The sequence below is a fragment of the Lithobates pipiens genome, unplaced genomic scaffold (genome assembly GCF_037356315.1).
Source record: "Lithobates pipiens isolate NorthernLeopardFrog02 unplaced genomic scaffold, aLitPip1_a1.2 Scaffold_1, whole genome shotgun sequence".
NCBI classification, from domain to species: Eukaryota; Metazoa; Chordata; class Amphibia; order Anura; family Ranidae; genus Lithobates; species Lithobates pipiens.
The window spans coordinates 129,167,311-129,195,011 of NW_027507685.1; the positions used below are offsets into that span (position 1 = coordinate 129,167,311).

The following is a 27,701-nucleotide window of genomic DNA, read 5'->3' on the forward strand; positions in this document are numbered from 1 at the left end:
ACAATTTCTGTGTACCAAGACCTCCTGGGCCAGGCTGGGGCCACCAGGATCACCATTTTTTGTTCTTCCTGTATCCTGGCACCAACTTTTGGTGACTTAGAAAGTCTGCCTGCCAATTGTCCACCCCCGGTATGAATACTGCAGTGAGAAACGGCACATGCCTTTCTGCCCATGTCAATATGTGATCCACTTCTTTCTGGGCCATTGGGCTCTTGGTGTCCCCTTGGTAGTTGATATTTGCGACCACCGTGGAATTTTCGAATTGGACTCGCAAGACCCCGCAACCCGGATGTCCAGAAACACAGAGCAAGCCGGGCTGCCAGAATTTCCAAAAGATTGTTGGGCAAGGTCTTTTCTGTTTGAGACCACACCCCCTCGACTGATGCCTCCTCCAGGACTGCTACCCAGCCCAGATGACCGACATCCGTAGTCACCACTTTCCAAGACACTGGTGGAAAAGATCTTCCGACTTTTAAGTTGCTGGTTTTTCGACCACCAAGAAAGGTTCAGTTTTGTCTGTGGGGTCAGAGTCATAGGATGATCTAAGGTGCGAGCAGTCTTGTCCCAGGCTTTCAGAATGTTGTTCTGGAACAACCTGGAGTGGAATTGAGCATAAGGAACTGCATTGAAAGACGGCACCATCTTGCCCAGTAACCTCATACACAGTTGAACAGACAGTTTCTCTTCTCTTTTCACCCTCCACTATGAAGTCGATCCTTAAGGGGGGTAAAAATACCTTTTTTCTGACGGTATCCAAAATTAGACCCAGATACATCAATACTTGAGTTGGATGAAGGGTTGATTTGTCTATATATAGAATCCAGCCTAGGTGCTGTAAAACCTGAACCAATTTTTTAAAAAGTTTTGGACCAGGATGGGATAAGATTGATCCTTCAGAAGAAGATCATCCAGATACCCTACTACGGCTATTCCCTGGGATCTTAGGGCTGCCAATACTGGTGCCAGAATCTTTGTGACGACTCGAGGGGCCGTGGCTAAACCGAATGGCAATGCCACAAACTGAAAACGGTGCCCTTCTACCGCGAAAGCAGAAACCTTTGATGCGGGATAGGCACGTGAAGGTATGTGTCCTTGATGTCTATGGACACTAAGTAATCCCATTTTCTTAGGGATGTTATCACTGAACGAGCCGACTCCATACGGAAGTGTGTGGACGTTTAGGAAACAATTGAGAGACTTGAAGTCCAAAATGGGCCTTACCTCCCCATTTGGTTTCGGCCTGGTGAAAAGGTTCGAGTAAAACCCCTTGAATCTTTCTTCGTGCGGGACCTCGACAATTACCCCCTGCTTCTGCAGATGCTCCAAGGCCAGGAACCAACATTTCCTTTTCCCTGGTTATGCTGGAACCCTTGAGCTCAGAAATCGAGTTGGAGGAAACTCGCAAAACTCTATTCTGTAACCTTGTGTTATGATGGAAATGACCCACCTGTCCTGGACCAGTCCCTCCCAAGCATCCAAAAACAGCCGAAGTCTTCCCCCCACCTGTAAGAGCAGGGGCGCCCCTTCACAGGGTAGACTTGGAGTTGGGCTTGGCTGACCTTTGAGTCCAGGGTTTTTTCTGACCCTGCGGTTTTTTTAAACCCGGACTGCTGAGGCCATCGGTACTGCTTGGGAGAAGAAGAACTAGGGCATGGGGAATTTTAAAAGAAGGCCGTTTATTCTTCCTATTAACAGGAAGTAGGGCGCTCTTTCCTCCTGAGATCTTTTGGATATACTTATCCAGATCTTCACCAAAACAGGCATTCTCCATGAAAAGGAAAAGCTGCAAGAAGTTTCTTGCACGGCATCTTGGCAGACCAGTTCTTTAGCCACAAGACACTGCGCATATGTACAGACAGCAGTGCACAAGACATCTGCTGAACAGAGTCTTTTAATGCGTCTACTGCAAAAGCGCGAGGGAGCTCCGATAATTCCTCGGTAGTCTCCTCTTGACAAGGTAGGTTCCTAACCAACCTTTTAAAACGGTCCTTTAGGGACTGGCAGATGCCGATAGTTGCTACCGCTGGCTGAACTGCTGAGCTAGCCATTGCAAAGGAGACTTTTAACAAGGATTCTAGCTTTTTATCAGCCGGATCCTTAAATACTTGGCCGTTATCCACCGGGCAGGTTACATTTTTATTCACTGAAGAAATGGCGGCATCCACTAAAGGTGTATCCCACTTCTTCCTGAATTTCTCCCCCACAGGATATAAAAAGGAAAACCTTTTTGGAGGGAAGTATATCCTGTCAGGATGATCCCAATCTGCGTAAATCACCTGCTTCAATAATGGATGCACAGGGAACGCTTGGGAACCTTGCTGATGTCGCAGGGATCCTAAAGTAGCACAGGAGGGTCCAGTCTCCTGAACTGGGGGTAATTTAAACCCAGCTCGAACCATCTCTGCCAGAGACTGGACGAACAATTTTTGGGAATGGGAGGCTGAGAATGGTTCTTCTGAACCAGAATCCTCTCCTTCTTCCCGATCCTTTGTGACTACTTCCTCTTCCCACTCCGGCTCTGGATCACCTGGACCTGCCTGGCTATTAGAGTCCTGATGCTCAGGTGATTCACCACTGGGGTCAGGCTCAGGAGAGGGAGATCTATTATGTTTCCTCCCTCTGTGTTACTGAGGCAATCATAGCTGCTATTTTGCCCTCAAGGCCAGCTAAGGCAGACGCCAAATCATCCTTGGTAACATAAGCCGATGCAGGGACACTGGCAGTGGCCACAATGCCTGACAAATGCAATGGCTCTGTCAGGCCAGAAGCCGCAGGTCTTTTAGGGGAGTCTGAGGCAATGTCCACAAGAGGTTGGTCTCCTGACTCTAAAGGAGGTACTCTTACCCATGCATTTGCCATGCTCCCTGTTCCTCCTTCTCTGGAAGACATTGCTTACAAGTATAAGGAAGACAGTACTCCCTCCGAGCCACCAGCTGCAATCCAGCATACAACAGCTATTACAGCCTTAAAAAAAAAAAAAAAAAAAAATAACTCGCTGCCAACCTGTTGCAACTGTGTCCAAACCTCACGTGCCCAAAACAGCTCTGTGTCTCCACAGCGCACGCCAGGGAACTCCAGCCTATAAGGCTTCAGAAGGGGTCCTTGTACGCCACGTGAAATGGTGCATGCAACTGTGCCAATCCGTGGCACTGACATATAGCGTATGCGCAAGCATGCGCCACTCAATGGCGCCAATACATGTGGCAAGCGCGCCTGAAAAAACCGCCAACACCACGTGACGCATATTGCACGGTGTGCGGCATATGTCAGCGGCGCACAAGCATGCGCCCGTGCCAACGGCGCACCATACCGGACAGGTTACAAGCCAGCAGTGCGCCACAAACCAGCAGCGCACCACGTGGGGCAACGGCGCACACGCGCGGCTAAAAACAAGTAGTTGGAGACAGTCTGTAACTTTCAACATTAAGGGAGGACACAGTAACAGAGGGGAATATAAATCAGCCATCCCAGAGAGAGTACTCACCACTCCACGCTGCAGGACCTGGAATATCAGGCCCAATCTTCCCCCATCACGGCGGGTAGCGCCTCCGTGGACCTTCAAGGACCGGGTCCCCCATTTTGGGGTCCACACCCTTGGACCTGTAAAGCACCCTTTTGGTTATCTTGGGCAACTTTTTGACCAGAATACCACTACACAAGGGTCCAGTGCCATAAAAGGACACATTACAAGCAAAACCTTGTTCTTGCACCGTGGTTCGGGTACCATCCACTTTAGCTTTGTGCCATCCGAATGGATCCGATTAAAACGTCCTCACTGGGACATCTATTGAAGAAATTGAAGCGCTTCAACGTTTGTGACCATCACCTTGAAAACACTGGCGAAAAAAAACTGAGGTACTTCCCTTATGGGAGGGGTTATATGGGAGGAACCTTCTTGCTATTGGTTGCCAGTGTCCAATCACCTAAAGGTAGCGTATAACCCAGATAGTCATGAATAATGCTCTGTGTCCCGTAATGTACGATAAAGAAATGTATATGTATAGTGCTGCATAAATTGACAGCACTATATAAGTATCTAAAATAATAATAATAATAAATAATAATGAACCACAGCATTCCACAGCCCTGTGGTAGTTCATTGGCAACTACAAGCCAACGGTCACAAAGGATGTTGGAGCTTGTAGTTCATTCGCACACAGAGCTGTGTGAATGAATGAATGACACAGCCGTGTGGGAGGAGCCGATTTCAAAAAGTGACAGCTAGTACAGTGAACTTCTTCCTGTACTGCTGTCACAGGGAGGTGGGGTGGCGAGAAATTGGGCAGCGGCTGCAGCATTGAGAACAGGTTACAGGTTCCACCCAAAAAACGGGTAGAACTTGTTACATGTTCCCAAAGATGAACTTATCCATTAAGGTCCATGTTATTGGGTGGTTTATAAGGAATACATATTTTATAAATCATTATTTACTTGTAAGGTTTCTATAAATAATGTCACATGCAGACCAAAAGGTCACTCCTTTCAGCCAGGGCCTTCTTTAACACTGGGCAAAAGGCAGCTCCCCCCAGGCCCAGTCATTGTTGTGGGGCCCAAACAGCTGCCTCTTGAGCCTTGGATTGCCCCAAGTATTTGATAAGTAGATTTGGGAGGTCCCAAGAATATGTTTGCCCAGGGTCCAATCGATATTAAAGTGGTTGTAAACCCTTACAAACCACTTTGACCTACAGGTAAGCCTAGATTAAGGCTTACCTGTAGGTCCAAGCAATATCTCCTAAACCTATATGGTATAGGAGATATTTGCCCAAAAACGGGCACCGCTGTCTACGGCGCATGCGCCGTAGACAGCGGCGCGCAGGCGCACTGAACGCGGCAGTTCCAAGAATGGAGCTGCCGCATTTGTCGACTCCCGTGCGCATATGCGGGAGTGACGTCATCGCGGCTTCGCCGAATGACAGCGGTGGAGCTGCGAGACGCCACCAGCAAGATGGATGCGGCGCACTACAGGGGACAGCGCGACTTCGCTGGCTCCTGTGTCAGGTAAGTGACACATAATGGGCTACTATGCGATGCATAGTAGTCCATTATGCTTTGCCTTTGCAGGGAAAAAAAGAGGAAGTAAACTCATCAGGGTTTACTTCCTCTTTAAAGACTGCCCTGCTTTCAGCTACATATGAATGATATAGTAAGTACAATGTGACAATACATTTTATTACTCAGTGACACTTGCAGACTATCTGCATGTGTCATTTTACAGAAGCAAGCGTGCCTAACACTCAGCAAGTTCTGGCTGTCATTTTGATAGCCAGGAATTGGTAATAATAGCGGTTATAAGAGGAACAGGGTGTAGCAGATACCTTGAATAAACTTTGTTAAAGTTTTTAAGGTGCATTTCCTACGCCTAAAGTCCTCAGTGATTAAAGAGTCACTAACCTGAAAGATGGTCAGGACCACTGACCCGCAAACTTGCTCCAGAGGTCAGTAATTCATGAAGCAGTGAAGCCAGGAACAAAATGAAAACACAGAGCCTGCGAAAGTCAGCAACGGCAGCTTCCATATACTATCCAGACAGGTAACCTTTAATACTCTGCTTATCTTGCTGCACAATCCTGACAGCCAGGATGTGTATAACCATGAGCAGAGGTGTGTACAGCCAGTGGAGTATCTGCTGCCGTTTATGGAGATACACAACCCAGCAAAGACACACAAAACAAGTATGGCTCCATAAGCAGTTTTCACCACTCTCCACCCCAAGGTGCAGTATATCAAAACGGCAATTAAAAAAAATATATATTTTTCGTTTTGGATACACTGGGGAGAATTAAACACACCGCTGGAATTTTTTTTTTCTCCGCGTCCTGATGGGGTGATTTTCCCGCATTCACCAAGAGAGAAAGTGAGAGTCTATAGCTCCAAAATTAGGGAAAATCCCTTCTTTACACATATTTGGTCCGGTGTACAATTTTGGATTTCATATCACTTTCTGTACTGGTGACAATGGCCCCCAGGACAAATCCTTAACGGAGAGGGTGGGACATAAACTGTAATATCGTCAGCACTGTATTCAAAAACTAGAGCTACACTTTACATTTTGGGTGGAGGTCTTCCTCAATTGTGCAGAGCTGTCTCTCACCTGGGATAGTAAGGACTGAGTGAAGGGCAGAGCTGCCGTGAATGAACGCTTGTCCACAAGAAATAAGTCGGTTCCAATGACATCTTTAGGGCTGATGATGTCCCAGTCCTCCAGGAGAGGACCTACAATGACATTAATACCCATCAGGTGGCCAATGTACGCTTTAAAAAGAAGGAACTTGGTATAAAATTATTTAAAAGGTCAATCCCACCCAAAACTGGAAAATTCTAGCAGCTTAAAGCGGTATTAAACCCAAAATGTATTATACTGAAGCTCACCAAGCCTTAGCCCTTGTACACACGGTCGGAGAATCCGTCGGAATGCGTTTTATCGGACCGTGTCGTCGGATAATCCGACTGTGTGTGGTATGCATCGGACTGATTCCGTCGGACCCAATTTTCCAACATGTTGGAAATATTTCCCAACCAACTGGGCCGGTCGGACATACTCCGATCATGTGTAGAGAATTTTGATCGGACAAAGTGCCATGCATGCTCAGATCAAATTCCTACATCAAAGCTATTGGCTACTAGCCTGAATGTAGTCCCATCGTAACGAAATTACGTCATCACGTTCTGAAAGATCGGATTTTTCGACAACTTAGTCCGACCGTGTGTATGCAACAGTTTTGGACAAGATCCGACGGATTTGGTTGTCGAAATATCCGACTGTGTGTACAGGGGCTTAGATGTGGTGGCTGCATTATTATTTTTTTAGGCTTTTCCTCCTCGGTTTCTATTCGATGATCTGGCCAATAACACGCCTTCTGTATTAGAGTGCCAGCACTCTGGATAAAGAAGTACAGGGGGGCACTTTTGGACAGCAGCATTGTCAATCTGGGCAGAGGAGAGTATTGAATGGACTAGCAAATTTAGATACCCTAAGAAATTGAAGCCAAACTCCAGCTCACACTGCAGTTACAGCAAAAAAAAAAAATTATTTTAGGACAAAGGTTTTACATAAATAAAAATCTGATCATTGTAATCACACCGGTTAGTGATAAATGGTTTGTATGAACACAAACATTTGCAAGAGAGCATGTTCTGCTGAAAAACAACAGTTATAGTGAGCAAATAACTAGATGAAAATAAAGGGGGGGGCTAAAAGGTAAAACGAATGCAGCCACAACGAAAGATTGGCAAGCTGCAATATAATAAATACTTGCTTCTGGGTTTAATACCGCTTTAAAGATGATCGGAAAGTTTCGAAGGTAGCAAAATCAGTTATTTGATCAAATAAGTTCTTACATTCCTGTGGGCCTCCGTTGGTTACTAGGTCCAGGCTGTACACATCACTAAAATCTGTCCCATCTCTTCTACTGCTAAGCCCTGCCTCTGGTATTTTACTGTCAAAAGCCAAAGCCTCTGCAGCACACTGAAGCTGTGGGCTTAGTTGAATGCCAGGGGAAAGGCCTTAGACCCAATAGGGGGTGGGGCCTAATTTAGACTTGGACTTGGCAGAAGTAAAAGCCCCGTGTACAGTGGATATAAAAAGTCTACACACCCCTGTTAAAATGTCAGGTTTCTGTGATGTAAAAAAAAAAAAAAAAAATAAAAAAAAAAAAAAAAAAGGAGAGACACAAAGATTAATCATTTCAGAATTTTCCAACCTTTAATCACTTCAGCCCCGGAAGAATTTACCCCCTTCCTGACCAAAGAACTTTTTGCGATTCGGCAACTGTGTCACTTTAACCAGTTCCCGACCGGTGCACGATGTACGTCGGCAGAATGGCACGGGCAGGCATATTAGCGTACAGGTACATCCAGTTTTAAATGCCGCCCTGCCATCGCGAGAATGCCGGTCGGGACCCCCATGAGTCCGGTCGCGGGTCCCGTGGACTCGATCGCCACGGGCATACCCGGGATCGTCTCGCGGGGCGGCTGAACGAGGAGGATGCCGTTGTAAACAGCATCTCCCCGTTCTGCCTAGCAACAAGTGACGCTGATCTCTGCTCCATGTGATTGGAGCAGAGATCAGCTTTCACTAAAACAAAGCCCAGTGCCCCACAGTTAGTAACATGCCCCTAGGAACACTTAACCCCACCCCTACACTGCCACCCACTGGTTAACCCCTTCACTGCCAGTGTCATTTACACAGGAATCACTGCATTTGTATAGCAGTGATTGCTGTATAAATGACAATGGTCCCAAAAATGTGTCAAAAGTGTCTGCCATAATGTCGCAGTCACAATAAAAAAAAAAATAATAATTATCGCTGATCGCCGCCATTACTAGTAAAAAAAAATTATTCATAAAAATGCCATAAAACTATGCCCTATTTTGTAAACGCTATAACAAACCAAATCAATAAATCGCTTTATAGCGCAAAAAATAAAAAACACAGGGGTGATCAAATACCACCAAAAGAAAGCTCTATTTGTGGGAAAAAAAGGACATCAATTTTGTTTGGGAGCCATGTCGCACGACCACGCAATTGTCAGATAAAGCGACGCAGTGCCGAATCGCAAAAAGTGGTCTGGTCTTAAGCCAGCAATATGGTCCGGTCAGAAAGTGGTTAACTGACATGGTCGTGCGACGTGGCTCCCAAACAAAAGTGACGTCTTTTTTTCCCGCAAGTAGAGCTTTCTTTTGGTGGTATTTGATTACCCCTGCGGTTTTTTATTTTTTTGCGCTATAAAAAAAAAAAAAAAACATTTTTTACATTTTGCTATAATAAATATCCCCTAAAATATAAATAAAAACTTTTTTTTCCCCTCAGTTTAGCCTAAAAAAATTGCAATAATCGATTATTGATTGGTTTGAGCAAAAGTTATAGCATTTACAAAATAGGGGATAGTTTTATGGCATTGTATATTAATATATATATATTTTTTTTAAATGGCTGCGATCAGCCTTTTTTATCGTGACTGCAAAATTATGGCAGACACCTCAGACATTTTTGACACATTTTTGGGACCACTCATTTATACAGCTATACAAATGCACAGATTCCTGTGTAAATGACACTGGCAGTGAAGGGGTTAACCACTAAGTGACAGTGTAGGAGTTAAGTGTGTCCTGGGGCATGTTTCTAACTGTGGGGGGGCATGGCTGTGTGTGACACGTCACTGATCTCTGCTCCGATCACAGGGAGCAGAGATCATCGACACTGTCAATAGGCAGAACGGGGAGATGCTTGTTTACATTAGCATCTCCTCATGATACGATTGAGCTGGCAGGACCCGTGACCCAACTCACAGAGCTTGCCGCGGGCGCGCCCACTGGTCACCTCTTAAAGGGCAGCGTACAGGTACGCGATTCTGCCTGCCGACGTATATCAGTGTGAGGCGGTCGGCAAGCGGTTAATGCGACCTATAAACTGTACAACTCTATTGAAAAACAAACTGAAATCTTTTGGGGGGGGGGAGTAAAAATTAAATAATGTGGTTGCATAAGTGTGCAGACACTCTTATAATTATGGATGTAGCTGTGTCACATTAAAGGTGTAAAAAGTTCCAAAATGATTTACCTTTGTCTAATTTTTTTACATCACAGAAGCCTGAAATTTTAACAGGGGTGTGTAGACTTTTTATATCCACTGCACATCGTTGGACTCTTATCCAAGAGACAAAGGGGTCAAAATCCAGACTAACACAGGTATTTGCAGGCACTACAGTATCCTTACACTTCAGCACCATCATCTTAGAAATGTTTTGGGCTTGGTCAGGCTTGATGTAATAGCACCTTCTGGCTCCTGCTCTGATCCATTTGGCACATGGTACATTCAAGGGTCATTCCACCAAATACCTATATTTCAGTTTCTGGTAGATGCAAACGTTTTATTGTCTTTAGCCCTGGTTCACACTAGTGCGAATTGTCATGTGGTTTGACAGCTCAAAATTGCATAAGTCGCACCCCATTGCTGGCAATGGAACTGTTCAAATCATTGCAGCAACTTTGAAAAAGATCCCTGCACCACTTTTGTGGATTTCATTGTGACTCACATAGACTTCTGTTAAATGAAGTCGCGGGTCCAAATCGTACTGATCTGCAGCTGCGAAATTGCGCTAAAGTAGCACGTTTTCAATGCCGCACCAGTGTGAACCAGGGCTTAAACAGTTACTTGTATATCTCAGGTACTTTGTTAGTGGCCTCTCCTTGTTGGCATCTCCAGTTGTGCAGGTCTGCTGTGACAGTTATCATAAAATTCCTCTTACTGGATTTTTAATTTGTATTACTAGATAATACAGTATGGGGAATGCGAATGCCCACGGTTGCAGAAAATGAGATGGTAAGGTGGGTGGGTGAAAACCCAGGAACTATGGTAGGGAGATTTTACCTTTAGTCCTCAAGAGATAGGTGAACTAGTGAACCTTTCTACCAAAATATTGTTTTTGGTGGACTGATCCTTTAATCTACACCTCTGCATAAAAGGCTAGCTTCTTCTAGCACTACTATTCTTTTGGAGTCCTGGCCTCCACTCAAGCCCAGATGCTTACTGTCTTCAGATGGCTTGATGTCCAGCTTCAGCTGCAGGTATGGTTTGGAGGCACTGGCAAATGCCGCTCCCAGGTCCCAGTCAGACATGAGCGACAGGTAGTTTTCATGTCCCTGCTTGTCACGGCCCAGGTAACTGATCCCAAAGTTCTTCCTGCGGAGAAACAGATCAGGAGAGATCAGGAAAGACGAGCGGACAGCACAAGTTGCTTTCTACTCCACTGAAAGGAAAGTATAGCAGGTTTGTATAAAAACTACATCCAGGACTTAAAGGGGCTGTAAACCCTCATGGTTTTTCACCTTAATGCATTCTATGCATCAAGGTGAAAAACTTCCTGTGGTGCTGCAGCCACCCCCCCCCATTATACTTACCTGACCCTGATCCTTCGCTGGCCAGGAACTAGCACACCAGCTCTATCTGGTGCCTCGTGTCCTGATTGGATAGATTGATAGCTGTCCTGCATTCTGTGTGAAGCGCGCCCACACGAGTGTCCACCAAGAAGAGCGCTTCTCCAATGTGGACATTCGATGCAGAAAGGAGCCAGGTGCGCAGCTGAGGGACCCCAGGAGAGGAGGTTCGGGGACACTCTGTGCAAAACGAACTGCACGGTGGAGTTATGACTTTTTTTTTTTTAAAGCGAGGGTTTACAACCCCTTTTAAGTATATTTTTTTAGACAGATAAATACTCCCATATGTACATATTCCAGCTATTAGTCAGTGCTCCTATTTTTCCTGGGTAAGCTCATCTGATGTTAGGAGAGGTCCATTAGGCTTGATTCACACTTATGCGATGCGGGAACCCTGCAAATCCACTTCCCGCATCACACCCGACTTGCTCTGCAGTTCACACTACCATATGCGTACTTCTGGGAGTGTCAATACATTGTTAATGACACCCCCATTTCTGCTCGCATACTGTACCGTGAACTGTCAGTTTGGACATAAATTGGATCTCATGGGTGTTCACACCCATGCATTTCTATTCTGTTGGGAACAACAAAAAAAAAAAAAAAAAAAAAAAGGAAGAGGTCTGTGCGAGTTCAGTCCGAATGCGATGTTTTTAGGGCAGAGACAACGAATCGATTAAAAAAAATAGTTGACACCTATTTTCATAATCGATTAATCAGCCAGCCGATTAGTTGGCCTGTATACAGGAAATACAGTGCAGCTCAGTACACCGTCTATACATGTCAATAAGTGCCTCAGAACTGGTGAATGTGTGAGGAGCAATGCCTCATGGATCATGTAGTTCTGGCAGGAAGCAAGTGGTTCTAAAGGTATTTGTATTTTTTACCTTGCTATTGGGGCACTCTATACTATTCTTTGCAGCTTGCTTCGTCGTCTCTGCTATAGCGGCACTCTGAAGGCAGGGGGAGCCAGAAGCGTAGGTGGTGGACCATAGAAGAGGAGGATCTGGGGCTGCTCTGTGCAAAGCCATTACACAGAGCAGGCAAGTAGAACAGGTTTGTCGTTTTAAAAAAAAACAAAAAGAAAAAAAAATTTACACTATCTGAAAATTCTTTTGACCAAGAAGTTTTCTATTCTATATTTCCCCGTCACTGTGGTAGAAAATGAACATCAATTTGACCGCACTTACGATTAGAAAATCAAATGATTCTTAAAAATTAAAACATTTTTTTGAAGGAAGACATTTTTTTCGTACGGCCAGCATATGTTACCCTTCTGAGAATTGGCAAAAGTTTTTCATTTTTCCTTTTTTATTATTTGATCTCCGAGTCTCATGATATTTACCAGATTTAACCTCTAATACACAAATCTGGATGCGTCAAAAAGAATGATTCCTCTGTACAGTTCCAAACAGACTATCAATAAGAACGAGAGAGTCCGACAGCAAACAGCTACTACTGCTCTCCCTTTAGAAAACCCACAATACGCCACAACATTAGTGTCATCGGTGCCCATTGTAGTAAATATTTATTTCTAAAATAAAAATATTAGATAACTAGTTAATAAAAAGGTAGATTTAAAACATCAGTTTAAGATGGGAAAGAAAATCCCCAGAGGTGCCAAAACAGCGCTGTTTTCTGACCCTTTGGAAGAGATCCCCGGATATATCTTTCAAACAATTATATTTTTCTGGCAGCTAAAATAACCATAGAGTGAGCGTGGAAATCCTCAGTGATTGAAGTCACATTGGTGAAACATAAAATATCCTAGATTATGATCACTGAAAAATTGACCAGCATTTGCAGAGATAAACAAGCTAGGTTTGAGAGTGTGAAACCCCTGGATTGCATATGTCCCTAGACACTGGGACACCTTGCGAGGGGAGGCCCGGCTAAGGGGTTTTACTCTACTCTGATCTTCTCCTACTTCTCTCCCACAAACCACCCCCCCCCCCCCCCCCCCCAGTTCTTGCCTCCATGTTTTTGGTTCTCTTATACAATATTGATGTTTTGATAGGATGCTGAGGGGGGACTGTACAACTTCCCCAATTGTACTATTTTCTCAGGATTGAGACCCCTCGGGTTGGGTGTCAGAATCCATTCTAGATGCTAATGTTATACTTCACCATGTTCTGGAAATACACGTGACCAACAACTTGCTCTAATGTCACTTGATAATTATTCTTATTTTTTAATTTTTTGGGTGCCTAGTGGTTGATACCTATGAGCTTATAGCCTTAGAGAAATGGTCATGCTAACAAGTAGACCCAGATTGCTAGTCCTGAAACTTACTGTAGTAGCTCTTCTGTACAGCCGGTCAGGGCCACTTATCACTTTGGTGAATGCATCCTCATTTTGAGGATTACCCGTGTAGCGCCGGTACTCCTGAAGAGTACGTGCTATGTCTGTAAATTCTGTTCTTTCCTAAGACTATAGTTGAGTCTTAGGGTTAATTGCTATAAATTGTGCTTTTGGCATCAGTTCAGCTGGGCTGCACTAATGTTCTGCCTGGTCATAGGTGTATGTAGCACCTTTGACAGGCATTGGAACACAGTCTGGCTGGACGCATTGGGTACCAATCTCTTTCTCTGAGCCAATCAGTGGGTGCGTTGTCTCGCTGTGTATTCCAGGAGAGGGTACTTAAGATGCTGAAGTCATGTGGTTCTGGATTTCGGTCCAGAAGTATGTTCAGACTCCATGGTCCTGGTCCTCCTGACCAGCCCCCAGTGGCCCTCGTGGCCTGGGGTGCGGATGCATCCGTTTCCGAGTCTCGGAACTGGCTAGTCCAAGGCACAGTAACTGGAGGGAGGATTCTGAAGTGGTCCAGTGCTGTCTTGGGTTTTGGAGAGGCCCAGCAACTCAACATGCAACCAGGGGAGGATTCTTTGGAAGAGGGCCATGCACGAGGCTGGCTGCTCGGAAAGAGCCTGGAGGCTGAGCTGTAGGGACACTAATTGAATCCACATTTCTTATAGTAGCACCGTACCGGCTGCAAGATACTGGTACTGTAAGAAAGTTCCTAATTTCAGCCTTCGGTTACAACTAAGTTCTTGTGAGAGACTTTCGGTGTTCATCTAAAGTTTTGCCACCAAGTCTGTGGCAGAGACTTTGCTAAGTTTGAATCATTTGTCGGCTGCTAAAACCATAAATCAGGATTTATCCGATAGTTGAAATATCCAGTTGCGAGTGGCTATTCCCTGGATTACCTAGAGAGAGACATTCATTAAGTGTCAGCAGTTTCCAAAGTGCCTGAGCTTCCATGCCTATACCCTCTATTCTCAATTGAGAGACTGTGTTTCTGTTCCACGTTTTAAGAAAATAAAAAATTCCTAAAGGAATTCAAGTTTCGGTCTCTGCAGTTATTGGGCTATCAATCTCGGGAACCCCTAGACAAGAACAAACAAGCTACGAGGTGGAGAAGGTAAACGGTAAGCCCAAAAAAACAGCCGCTCCTTCGGGGGTCAGTGCTACATCTGATAACTTTCAAGTATGAGTTTTTGTCAGGCCAAGTGCTTCACAGGAAGCTTTGTATTTTTGTCCATGATTACAAAGCTTCAACTGTATGGCTGAAGTGGAGAGGTTTGCAGATGAGCTGGAGCATCTGTTAATGAAGGAAAATTACTATTCAAAGCGATAGGAAAGCTGGAGTTAAAGCGGAGGACCTTCCGCTCATTGGAATCCTCCCCCCCCTCCGGCGCCATAATTGGCACCTTTCAGGGGGGAAGGGGGTGCAGGAACCTGTACAGTACAGGTATCTGCACCCACTTCCGGCGTAGATTATGCAGAAGGTACGCCCCTTTCCACAGAATCGACGCCCCTTTCCGAAAGTCCCCCGCTGCCTGCTGGGAAACACAGGGATCCCGGAGACAGCGGGGACCATCCTTAGTGCGCAGCGCGACTCGCAGTAGGGAACCGGGAAATGAAGCCGAAAGGCTCCACTTCCTGATTCCCATACCCAAGATGGCGGCGGCAGCACCCGAGAGCCGATCGAGAGATCGGCTTCGGGTGCCGACATCGCGGGCGCGCTGGGCGGGTAAGTGTCATTATTTTAAAAGTCAGCAGCTGCAGTATTTGTAGCTGCTGGCTTTAAAAAAAAAAAAAAAAAAAAACGCGGACTCCCAGCGGACTCCCGCTTTAAAGTGATTGTAAACCTTCACATATACCCAGTGAAGTGTCTGGCTTTAGGTGGTACACAGAGATAAAACGGATCCTCCTACATTAGTTGTAGCCCTTTATCTGCAGTGTTCTCTTCTCCACATCTGTTCAAAGTCCAACATTTTTAAAGCTTGGTGAGCATTCAGAAAAAAAGGGGGTGCAGAGCTCAGCGAGGAAAGCTTTAAGGCTCAATTCACATCAATGAAGTTTGCTTTTGAGCATTTCTGCAGTACTTTTTTTTTTTTTTTTTTTTTACCACAATGCACTACATGCTTTTCTGCAGCTTCTCCATTGAAGTCTATTGAACCAAAAAAAAAAAAAAAAAAAAGCATAGTTTTGACTTTAAAAATGTCCCTGCCTGATCCTTCCCAAAAATGCACAAAAATGCATTGATGGGAATGTATTCCATAGGAATCGATGTTAGAAAAAAAATAATTTGCATGAAAAAAATAAATAAATAAATAAACAAAAAAATAAAAATAAAACGCATTGTTGTGAATGGAGCGTTAGAGCTGATCAGAGGGGGGAGAGAGGGCACAGGAACAGAGCTGAGGCTGTCAATCAGCTGGGAGTCCCTCCACTGTCACCTTTTTTCTCTCTGTGTCAGGAAAACCTGTCACAAGTCAGTCATACTGATAGCAGAGGAAAAAAGCAGCAGACAGAAATGACACTTAGGGGTTGATTTACTTAAGACGGGAGAGTGCAAAATCTGGTACAGCTCTGCATAGAAACCAATCAGCGTCCAGGTTTTTGTGTCATAGATTAATTGAACAAGCTGAAGTTAGAAGCCGATTGGCTACCATGTACAGATACACCAGATTTTGCACTCAACCCCTTTGAGACAAGTACACACTATAGATGGATATGCTGAGATACTTCATATCTGAGCTTTACAATCACTTTAAGATAAAACTTTTCTGTAAACACAATAGTTAAATTAAGAATTAGATTCAGAAGGTCACATGGTCAACAATGATGCACTCACCCATTTAAATCAAAGGCCCGAGTCAAAATATGCTGAAGAACATCCAGGGAGGTGATCTGGGGGTCCACGGCAAATGACCGGGACTCTGGCTGCAGGACACCTTCGCATTTCTATAGGGAAAAAAAAGGGAAACAAATGCCAGGCAAAGCAAATATATAAAATGCAGGAAACATCGGGAAACAGAAATGATTGTGGTACTCCAGGCAGATAAGAATTATATATACTCTATAAGCATCCAAACAGGGAAGACACACCAGCACCAATATCTATAGCTTTAACCAGTCACGTGGGCTCCAAACACTGCTATACACACACAATTCAATTCCAGAAAGGACCAAGATCGAATGTAACAGAGAATATTATTCTAAACAAAGGGTGTCCAAACTTTCTAAACAAAGGGGCAGTTTGCGGTCATTCAGACTTTAGGAGGCCTGACTGTGGATAATGGGAGTAGAAAGCATCTTGGCGTCAGTGAGAGTAAAGAGTGTCCTATCGTTTGTTTCAGGAGGAGGAATAGTGCCCCATCATTGTTACCAGAAAACATTGTGGCGTCCATGGGAGTAAAAGTAAATAGTGCTCCATTGCTGGTGTCAGTATCAGAAATTATGCCCCATTGTTGGTGTCAGTGGGGAGAATAGTGTCCCAAAGGGCCACATAAAGGCAAGCAAAGGGCCACAGTTTGGAGGCCACTGTTTTAAACCACAACTAGTCCATTGAAAAGACTTTAGTAAGATCTTATTATAAAAGCCAATACCAACGTCTATAAAAATAAATTGTAATTGAAATCTTTATTCAATCCAGAGTGATGAAAGGCAGTCAGTCCACCACACCTCTTTTCTCCTAAGTGACAAAGGTCTGTCACCACCTTTCCTAGACTAGGGCATTCCATCAATTGTGAACCTAAGATCACCATCTTTATGTCCCAATTGGGTGGCATGTCTAGAAACAAGAAGATTATGCTGTCACTCCCGGATCAAACAGCGATGTTGGACAAATCTCTCCCTTTTTTTATTTTTATTTTTTTATCCTTTGTGTGATTTCATCCACATAGATGGGATTACAGGGACATATCATCACATAAATCATAAAGACAGGAAAAATTATTTCATATGCAGAATGATTACCCAGTATTGAGATGTACAAACGCACCCCCCTTGATAGGAAGAGAGTATTGAATACATCCTAAACAGAGATAGGAACCGCAGCGCTTAGGTCCTAAAAAGGGTGTCCTTTCTTTTTGGAATTCTGCTCAGACTAACCAGTCCCATAAACTTTGAACGCCTGAATCAGATAATGTTGGAATTTAGGGATATCTGGATATGCCTCCTGAAGAACAGGTCAATGTTTCTTAAATTACCCCAAAAGGTCTATGGACATTGATCTGTATAGAAAAGGAGTTTGTTTAAGCCTACAGCCCTCGAACTTTGGCATGTGGGTTCTGGAGTTCCCCTTTTGAGCTTCTGATCGATGATCTGGGATAATTCCTTTGTAAAAAAACGTTGTTGCATCTCCTTGAGCCGGAGATCACGTATGGGTGTCTGAAACAATCTGAGACACCCTCAGTAGTGGACTCCCAACAGCAGCCTTAAACACAAGTTGTGGCCGAAAACTAATCTAAAGCAGCAAGTGATTATTGTCATTAGGCTTAGTGTAGAAGTCGGTGTAAAACTGGTGCTCTAACCTGTTCCACAAAAGGTATCCAAAAAAGAAATAAACAGAGGAAATGAGGGGAGCGATGAATGGAGTTGACATGGAGCTAAACCAGTCACACCATCCTCCTGACACACGGTGCTCTCATCAGAATGACGCCTCTCATACAGCGTCACGTTCCAGGCCCGGAAAGACACAACCCACCACCAGCGATGACCACGACCAAGGTCAGCCACAACAATCCACAGACAGAGCTTTGAGCTGCTGCCGTTCAGACCAGTCACAGCCTGCCAAGCCAAAAGCAGAGGCAGCGAGAGACCAGCCACCTGACAGACAGCCGCCAAGACCTGTCCGAACACAGAGGCGAGCCTTGCTTGTGAGAGAAAGAGAAAAAGAAGACAATAAGGAGATGGGCAATAGGGTTGAAGGAGGATGGTCTTGACTGGACATTTGCGACAATTGGCGACTCCTGTGCTCTGGCAAGTTGTGCTCACAAGTGGTGCCAGCAGTGAATGGGCTGACAAAAGCCTGGGTGCCAGGATGCAATTTCTAATCGAAACGGTGACCTGGGATTAGTCAAGCCCTGCATTAACATATTTAAATTGGCTCTAAAGGCTTAAGGATTTTTACCTTAATGCACTCTCTGAATTAAGGTGAAAACCCTTCTATGCTGCAGATCCCTCCAGTCCAAGCCTCCCTAATCACTTTATACTTACCTGAGCCTGTTCTCGATCCAGCAACATGCACAAGAACATAGGCTTTCTCCACTCTCTGCCTCTTCATTGGCTCAGATACAGAAGCAGGAGCCATGAGCAGTAAAAAGGGGGGATAGGATCGAGTCACGGGGTGTGAGCATGCACGAGTGCCCCACAGCAAGTGGCCCGGAGAGGGGGGGATGGAGCCAGGAGGAGGAGGATCAGGCCTGTTCTGTGCAAAACTATTACACAGAGCAGAGTATGACACATTTGTTATTTTAAAGTTTACAAATCACTTCAAGGAACATAGGGTCATCATCTCTCCACCCCCAGCCTGTTTTACACTGTACAGTGAAGGAGCAGCAGGATGCTGATGAGGTCATCTCTGCTGCCATCAGTTTTGCCCTTGTCAGCACATTTGCATTGGATTGGCTGCCAGTATTGCCCCTACATTTCTTAGTGCTGCTTGTAAGACAAGTCAAATGTACGTACTACTGACATCTACCATTATGGAATGGCAGATGTACAGCACAATGGGTAATATATACAATGTAGAGGAGGCTGTATGTGATGCAATGCAGTGATATGCTCAGTCTGGGTAGAGGTGACATATTACACATAATTGTGCAGAATTTATGTGCAAAAGGGGTGCGCAGCCAATACCCTATGAGCAGGCAGGACACACAGGATGGTAAAGTAAGCACACATAGCAGGACGGTGGGTATACAATGGACATTGATTTTAGGTGAAGGCTGGAAAGGGTACATCAGTGAATACTGTAGGCATTTTAAAGATGGGGTGCTCAGTGTTATGATAGTATCGGGGGAACAAAGGATGAGGATAAACAATATAGAAGAGAAGAATAAACAATTAATGGGTTGGAAACAGTATACAAGGTGGTACTAGTAGTAGTCTACATGCAGTGCTTCTGGGGGCCCCCAGATCCCGGCCCCCCACCCTATGTGAATGAGTAAGGGGTATATCGTACCCCTACCCATTCACCTGGGGGAAAAACAAAACAAAACACACAACACAGGTTTTTAAAGTAATTTATTAATCAGCTCCGGGGGTCTTCTTCCGACTTCTCTCTGTTCGGCCTCTTCTCCCGGGCTCCTCCGCTATCTTCTTGCAGCTGTTTTACTAGCGGAGGAGCCCGGTCTCTTCCGATGTTGACACGCCGCCCTCTTCCGCTGTAATGGCTTGTGCAACGTGCGCAGCGACTTATATAGATATGGATGTGGTCACCGGGTGATGTCACATGGTGACCCCGCCCCTTACGACGCCAAGTCACGGGGCATGCTGGGACTGTGACGTCTTAATGGGCAGGGTTACCGAGTGACATCACCCGGTGACCACGCCCCATACCTATATAAGTCACTGCACACGTCACACAAGCCATTACAGCGGAAGAGAGCTTTGAAAGAAGAAAGAAGAGAGAAGGAGGATGGAGGAGACCAGGCTACTCCGCTAGAAAAAGAGCTGCAAGAAGATAGCGGAGGAGCCCAGGAGAAGACAATGCCGGAGAGTGGGAGAAGAGGCCGGACACTGGGAGAAGAGGCTGAACAGAGCTGAGAAGTCAGAATTACTTTACTTTAATAACCTGTGTTGTGTTTTTCTATTGACACTTTTTTCCCCAGGTGAATGAGTACGATGTACCCCTTACTCATTCAGGATCTGGGGGCCCCCTTATTATAGGGGGCTCCCGGATTCCGATAAGCCCCCGCCCGCAGACCCCAACAACCAATGGCCAGGGTTGTCGGGAAGAGGCCCTTGTCCTCATCAACATGGGGACAAGGTGCTTTGGGGTGGGGGGGGGGCCGCAGGCTGCCCCCCCTTCCCCAAAGCACCCACCCCCCCATGTTGAGGGCACGTGGCCTGATACGGTTCAGTAGGGCTGGGAGCGCTCGCTCGTCCCCTCCCCCTTTCTTGACCAGCCAAGCTGCATGCTCGAATAAGGGTCTGGTATGGATTTTGGGGGACCCCCACGCAGTTTTTTCAGTGTAGGGGGGTTCCCCTTAAAATTCATACCAGACCTAAGGGCCTGGTATGCTCCAGGAGGGGGAATCCATGCCGGTTTTTTTTATTAAAAATTTGGCGTGGAGTTCCCCCTCGAGAGCCGATTATTCTCTGACTGGCCACGGCCAAAGTCGCCTGGCCTGGGGCGACTTAAAGTCGTGTTGTAAGTCACCCCAAGTCGTGTTGAAGTCACTCCAAGTCGCTCTGTTATTCATACTCAAGTCATGTCGAAGTTGCCTCCAAAAGTCGTGCTGGAAGTCGTGTTGCCCCTGTGCGAATGGAGTCTTACCCTGACCTGTGATAAGCTGTGGCTGTAAGAAAAAGGAAGCGAAAGGATATCTCCCAAACGGAATAAAGATGGCAAAACTGACAGGGGTTACAGTTGTGCTCATAAAGTGAAGGTTCTGTAGTGGCCATCTCAATCTCCTGACCTCAATATCATTGAGCCACTCTGTGGAGATCTCAAACATGCAGTTCATGAAAGACAGCCCAAGAATTTACTGGAACTGGAGGCTTTTTGCCAAGAGGAATGGGCAGCTTTACCATCTGAGAAGATAAAGAGCCTCGTCCACAAATACCACAAAAGACTACAAGCTGTCAGTGATGTTAAAGGGGGAAATATACGGTATTAAAGCGGACGTCCACCCTAAAGTGGACCTTCCGCTCATTGGAACCCTCCCCCCCTCCGGCGCCACAATTGGCACCTTTCAGGGGGGAGGGGGTGCAGGTACCTGTACAGTACAGGTATCTGCACCCACTTCCGGCATAGATTATGCAGAAGCCACGCCCCTTTCCGCAGAATCTACGCCCCTTTCCAAAGGTCCCCCGCTGCCTGTTGGGAAACACATGGATCCCAGAGACAGCGGGGACCATCCTTATTGCGCAGCGCGACTCGCGCATGCGCAGTAAGGAACCGGGAAATGAAGCCGAAAGGCTCCACTTCCTGATTCCCATACCCAAGATGGCGGCGGCAGCACCCGAGAGACGATCGAGAGATCGGCTTCGGGTGCCGACATCGCGGGCGCGCTGGGCGGGTAAGTGTCATTATTTTAAAAGTCAGCAGCTGCAGTATTTGTAGCTGCTGGCTTTAAAAAAGAAAAAAAAAAAAACGGCGGACTCCCGCTTTAAGAACTGGGGTATGTAAACTTTTGATCAGGGTCATTTGGGTAGTTTCTGTTATCATTACGATTTAAAAAGAGTAAACACAGTTAATTGATAATAAATGGGTTCAGCCAAACACTAACCATGAGTGAAAAATGTTTTTGTGTTATCATTCATATTCTCTGAAAAATTGCCAAGAAATCAAATTCTGACAGGGTATGTAAACTTATGAGCACAACTGTATAATCCTTAGCTACTCTAACCAAAATTAAAATAACAAGTTGCCTTTAGTTGTACTTTAATGGTCCTACTTTAGTGTTGGCTGCATTCGGTTTTTTTTGTGTTTTTCCATTTAGCTGGTGATCTGGCCAGTGACACACCTCCTAGACAGCAGCATTGTCAATCCGTAGAAGACGTGTAAGACGTACTAGTAGATTTAGATGGACTTGACCAACAAATAAAAGCTGAAACCCAACTAACTCTTCCTAAGCAGTTAAAGCAACAGTTTTTCCTTGGATAAAGGTTCTACACAAATAAATAAAAGCTGATAATTGTAACAACCCCTGTCAGCGGTAAATGGTTTGTCTTAACGTGGTCTGTAAAGGTGGAACTATACTCACCTCCACTTCATCACTGTGGTGTCCAGAGGCTCCCTCGCCAGCCCCTGACAGCTTTGAGCAGTCTTCTTCCAGCTTTCAGTCTTCGCCATTTTGATTGGACGGGTTAAGATGATGTCACTCCCGCGCATGTTCAGGAGTTCATTCTATCGGCATATAAGCATGCATCTCAGTAAGCAGGTAACAATAATTTCATGCAGAAGAAACACAGTCTCTTCTGTTTTAAAAAGCCTGCCTGTTTGCCTGCAAACTTTTTTTTTTTAAAGAAAAGGAAGCTGAAAAATAACAGCCTTACTGGCTGGATCATTAACTGTAACAATAAAGGAAAAAAAAAACAACTAATGCAGCCATAACATAATATATTGCAGTAAGCTGGAAAATATTACATTTTTGTGTTTGGGTTTAGTAGGACTTCAAGGTGTAGGAAGACTGACAAGTCTTGGCCACCAGAGCTTGCACTCCTATGCTGGGCCACTTGTTTGTGGAGAGGTTGCCTCGTCTCCCCAGCCTACAGGTCATTGCACTCCTCACTACAATTGTGTTTGGGTCTTCTGGGTGTACAACCTTCTGTCTCCATGTATTGCTGGGCTTGAAGGACACAGGGACACCATGTCTGTTAAAGATCCTTTTGAGTTTGTCAGGGTATACAGGGTGATATGCCATAGATCAGGCTCTCAACCAGGGTTCCATGGAAGTCTAGACTCCGATTGCTTGGCGTTCCTTGAGCTATGAGCAATCTCTGCCTCACAGATAAGTTCCTGCTGACACCACTGATCTTTTTGGCTATCTGTAAGGGGGTATTTCTTCCCAATGACCACAAGTGTAAGGAGCATTCTTCCTCCTGACCATCACCAGTTGTAGATATATTCATTTCCAGCAGGGGTTCCCTGAAATCAGAAAGTTATTTCAAGGGTTCCTCTGTGTTGAAATGGTTGAGAAAGGCTGCTCTAGATAATCTGATTGTATATACAGAAGGTGAGCCTGGCAGGTTTCCAAAGTTATAAATGGTATTAGGGACACAGAAAGATCTACAGTAAGTGGGTTGGATGGGGAGGGGGTAGAAAAGATTGGGTTGTACAGAAAGTAAATATATGGAGGGCAGTGTGACGGGCACCCAGTGTTGTGAAGAGATTAGAAGAGAGAGGTACTCCATGGCCAGGTATGAAAAAGGGTTTCCTCATGTTGATGGGGACAAGGGTATGTTTCTGACAACCCTAGGCTATGGTTGTGGGGGTCTGCAGGCAGGGGGCTTATCAGATCCTGCCCCCTATCCTATGTAAATGAGTATGGGATACATAGCACCCCTACCCATTCACAAAAAAAAAAGTGTCACAAAGAAAAAAAAAAAAAAAACAAAAACAAAAAAAACACACAACACACATTTGTTTTTATTTTTAATAAAGGCATTGTCAAAAACGATGTCCCCTGACGAAGAACCATTGTCAATCATGACACCCGCCGCACGCAAAAAAGAAATAAATCTCCGCCCACGACGAAGACTAACTGTTGACTGCAGGCTCAGCCGTTTGACAGTTCTTATATAGGTAAGGGGTGGGGTCACTTAGCAACGTCACCTGGTGGTGGCGCCCCATGTGACATTGCCGACCAATGCATGCGATTTTCTTTTTTTTTCCGGTCCGGCGGTGGCAGCAGGCGTCATGTTTGACAATGGTTCTAAAAAAGTTGGGGGACATTGTTTTTATATTCTTCTGTCTGTGTTTTTATTACTTTCTAATGTACCCCATACTCATTCACATGGGGGGGGGGGCACGATCTTGGGGCCCCTTGATCCGCTGTTAAAGCGGACCTTAACCTCTACAGATCTTCGTTATAGGCGAATGACGGCTACAGCACGGACCTGCTTTGCCGGAATGCCGTCCCAAGCGGCCTGTGCGCCCTCTGCAGGGCGTGCGTGGCGCGCTCTGTGATCCAGCGAGTCATAGACATGCAGATAGCTGCTGCACATCCTTAGTACCCACCTGTGCCCCCTGCCAGTGCCGCCTACCAGTGCCCACAAGCGCCACCCATCAGTGCCCACAATGCCACCCATCAGTGCCTCAAAGATGGCAGCACTAATCAGTGCCCATCAGTGTCACCTACCAGTGCCCATCAGTGCCATCTATCAGTGGTACCCATCAGTGCCCATCCATGCCGCCTTATGTGTGCCCATCAATACATCCTATCAGTGGCCACCAGTGTATCCTATCAGTGCCCACCAGCGCCGCCTCATCAGCGCATATCAATGAAGGAGAAAAATTACCTGTTTGCAAAAGTTTATAACGAACTACGAAACATGATTTTTTTTTTTCAAAATTTTCCATCTTTTTTTGTTTGTTTAGCAAAAAATGAAAATCCCAGCAGAACCACCAAAAGAAAGCTCTATTTGTGGGAAAAAAAATTCATTTGGGTACAGTGTTGTATGGCCGCGCAATTGTCATTCAAATTGCGTCAGCACTGAAAGCTGAAAATTGTGCCCAGTAAGCAAGTGGTTAAGTAATTTTTTCAACTTTCCATCTATTAAATCTTCTGCCCATTTTTTTTCTGCCAGTAAATACCTTATTCAGCCCACTTATGACATCATGCACAGCTCTCTCTCTCTCACTCTTGTCAGTTTGCCAGGAAGGGAAGGGGGAGGTGAGCCATAAGAGGGCCAATAAAAGCTGCAGGGCTGTAGAGGTGTGACTCTGTAAATCCAGGAACTGAATAGGCAGCAGCTTCAGCAGCATATTTAGCAAGTACAGAATATATAAAATAATATGCAAAGTGGTTGCAGGGAAGCTTCAGAATGGCAAAGATGTTTTTATTACAAATTATGTGAGCAGACTGCAGTTCCTCTTTAAAGACGCAGTGGCTGGCTTCCCGCCCCACTTCCTAACATCCAGCTATACACTATGCCCTGATTGGGCAAAGCTTTTCCCAATCAGGGCTTAGAATGCGGTACGCAGTGCATTGTGGGGCGCTCAAGGGGCAAACATTCCACCAAGCGCCCATCTGGGTGTTCAAACAGGTGAACGAGCAATGTTCAGGCTGATCTTTTGCTTGGCCTGTTCGCCCAACACTAGTGATAGATTATGAGTGGAACTGTACACACAATACAGAGAGGGGATACAATACACAGGGGAACAGATCATCGGTGGAGGTGTGTACACAGTGCAGAGGAGGGAATACAATACACAGGGAGTACAGATTAAGGGCGGAGCCCTGTACATAGTACTGAGGGGGATACAGATTATGGATGGAGCAAAAGTGCATAGTATATAGGAGGGGTATACAATACACAGGGAGTACAGATTAAGGGTGGAACTGTGTGCACATTACAGAGGAGGGGGGTACAATACACAAGGAGTACAAATTATGGGTGGAGATGTGCACACAGTATATAGCAGGGTATACAATGTACAGGGGTGATACATTATGGGTGGAGATGTGTACACAGTATATAGCAGGGTATACAATGTACAGGGGTGATATATTATGAAGAGCTGTGTACACAGTATATAGGAGGGGTATACAATACACAGGGAGTACAGATTAAGGGTGGAGCTGTGTGTACAGTACAGAGGAGGGGGATACAATACACAGAGTACAAATTATGGGTGGAGATGTGTACTCAGTATATAGGAGGGTATACAATGTACAGGGGTGCTATATTATGGATGGAGCTGTGTACACAGTATATAGGAGAGTATACAATACACAGATTATGGGTGGAGATGTGTACACTGTATATTGGAGGGTATACAATACACAGGGGTGATATAATAAGGGGGGTGTGCACACAGTATATAGGAGAGTATACAATACACAGGGGTGATATATTAGGGGTGATTGTGTACACAATATATAGGAGAGTATACAATACACAGGGGTGATATATTATTTATGGGCGATTTGTATATAGGAGGGTATACAATACACAGGGGTGGTATATTATGGGTGATGTGTACACAGTATATAGGAGAGTATACAATACACAGGGGTGATATATTATTTATGGATGATTTGTATATAGGAGGGTAAACAATACACAGGGGTGGTATGTTATGGGTGATGTGTACACAGTATATAGGAGAGTATACAATAAACAGGGGTGATATATTATTTATGGATGATTTGTATATAGGAGGGTATACAATACACAAGGGTGATATATTATTTATGGGTGATTTGTATATAGGAGGATATACAATACACAGAGGTGGTATATTATGGGTGATGTGTACACAGTATATAGGAGAGAATACAATACACAGGGGTGATATATTATGGGTGATGTGTATATAGGAGGGTATACAATACACAGGGGTGATTGTACACAGTATATAGGAGGGTATACAATACACAGGGGTGATATATTATGGGTGGAGATGTGTGTATTGGGGGGAGGGGGGTTCCAGTTATATACAGCGCCCAGTCACATGACCCGGCCAGCCGGACTCACCCTGACCCGGACCCGCACCACTTCCCGCTCCTCTTCCTCCTCCATGTCCTGAGCCTCTTCTGTCCGGGGAACATCCGGGAATGACGTCATCCCACTTGTCACCCTCCGCACTCTGATGTCATCACACCCCACCTACAGACAACACAAGCATTGGGAGCATAGAGCGCCAACTCTCTCCCATACCGTCTCCGCCTCAGGCGCCGCTCTGCGCCATTTTGGTGACTACTAAGGGCTATTGATTTGAATGGGTTAATCCACAACAAAATGGCGGCGCACCGGGGACAAATGAGGACAGCTTTGAGCTGGTTAGAAGAGAATGCAGGCCGGGGATTGTTTTGACGTTTCAGTGGCTCACATGTGTGAGGATCCCTGTGTGTGGAGGAGGAGGGGGCTGGGCGAGGGAGGACAATAACACAGAGAGCCCTGATCACATCACATTCCAGTGTGGTCTTCAGTCCCCCTATTGTGTGTACAACATACTGATCACCATCACATTTCTTCTCTGGATGTCATAATATGAGGAGCTGTACACAGGGCTGGGCACTTTCTTAAGACATAAACATTAATACTATGTTTAAAGAAAAGCTAAAGGGAAAACTTAAAAAAAAAAAAAAAATTGGATAGAGTAAGGGAGGGTTATACCCCTGTCAGTAATCTATGTAATCTCTGTTCTATTTTTGAGCATTCCCTTCAATTCTTGTATGAGTCCCTGAAACAAAAGAGGCAAGGGACCCTGCTGGCACAGCGGACTACAAGCGACAGTCCCCCGCCTTCTTGGCGGCGGAGTGGCCAGCCCCCCTTCTGCGCATCACAAGGCCCTGCCTCTGGCCGCGGGTCCAGCACTCTCGTTGGGCGGAGTCAGATGCCCTGCATGCCGGGGTGCATTTGGCCATCAACCCACTCACCAGGTGCAGACTGCGGTCATGTGAAAGTCGGACATTAAGGCAGATCCCTGACTTAGAGATGAGCTGTAACACTGTGTGCAGTAATGAGGGTACAGGGTCCCTCTGAAAAGTACTGTCCTGTGTCACTATACACCTTGCCCCGTGAATGTTGCAGTTGCCGAGCCCGCGCCCTCTCCACCCATCCAGAGTACCTCTGCTACC

General features: G+C 45.5%; 1 protein-coding gene across 2 annotated transcripts in view; it reads right to left on the reverse strand.

Annotated features, from left to right (window-relative positions):
- TBC1D25 (TBC1 domain family member 25) overlaps window positions 1-26,790 on the reverse strand; it is a 48,164-nt gene extending 21,374 nt beyond the window's left edge. The window contains exons 1-5 of one of the 2 annotated variants that reach the window (XM_077476702.1): window positions 26,596-26,684; window positions 22,158-22,300; window positions 16,076-16,185; window positions 10,530-10,681; window positions 6,092-6,213 (exon numbers count right to left, since the gene is read on the reverse strand). In XM_077476702.1, the coding sequence (XP_077332828.1) occupies window positions 6,092-6,213; window positions 10,530-10,617 (210 nt within the window). In that variant the 5' untranslated portion in view covers window positions 10,618-10,681; window positions 16,076-16,185; window positions 22,158-22,300; window positions 26,596-26,684. Of the gene's footprint in view, window positions 1-6,091; window positions 6,214-10,529; window positions 10,682-16,075; window positions 16,186-22,157; window positions 22,301-26,595 lie in introns of both variants that reach the window. The other variant, XM_077476693.1, reaches the window with a different exon arrangement.
- Window positions 26,791-27,701: the final 911 nt, after the last annotated feature.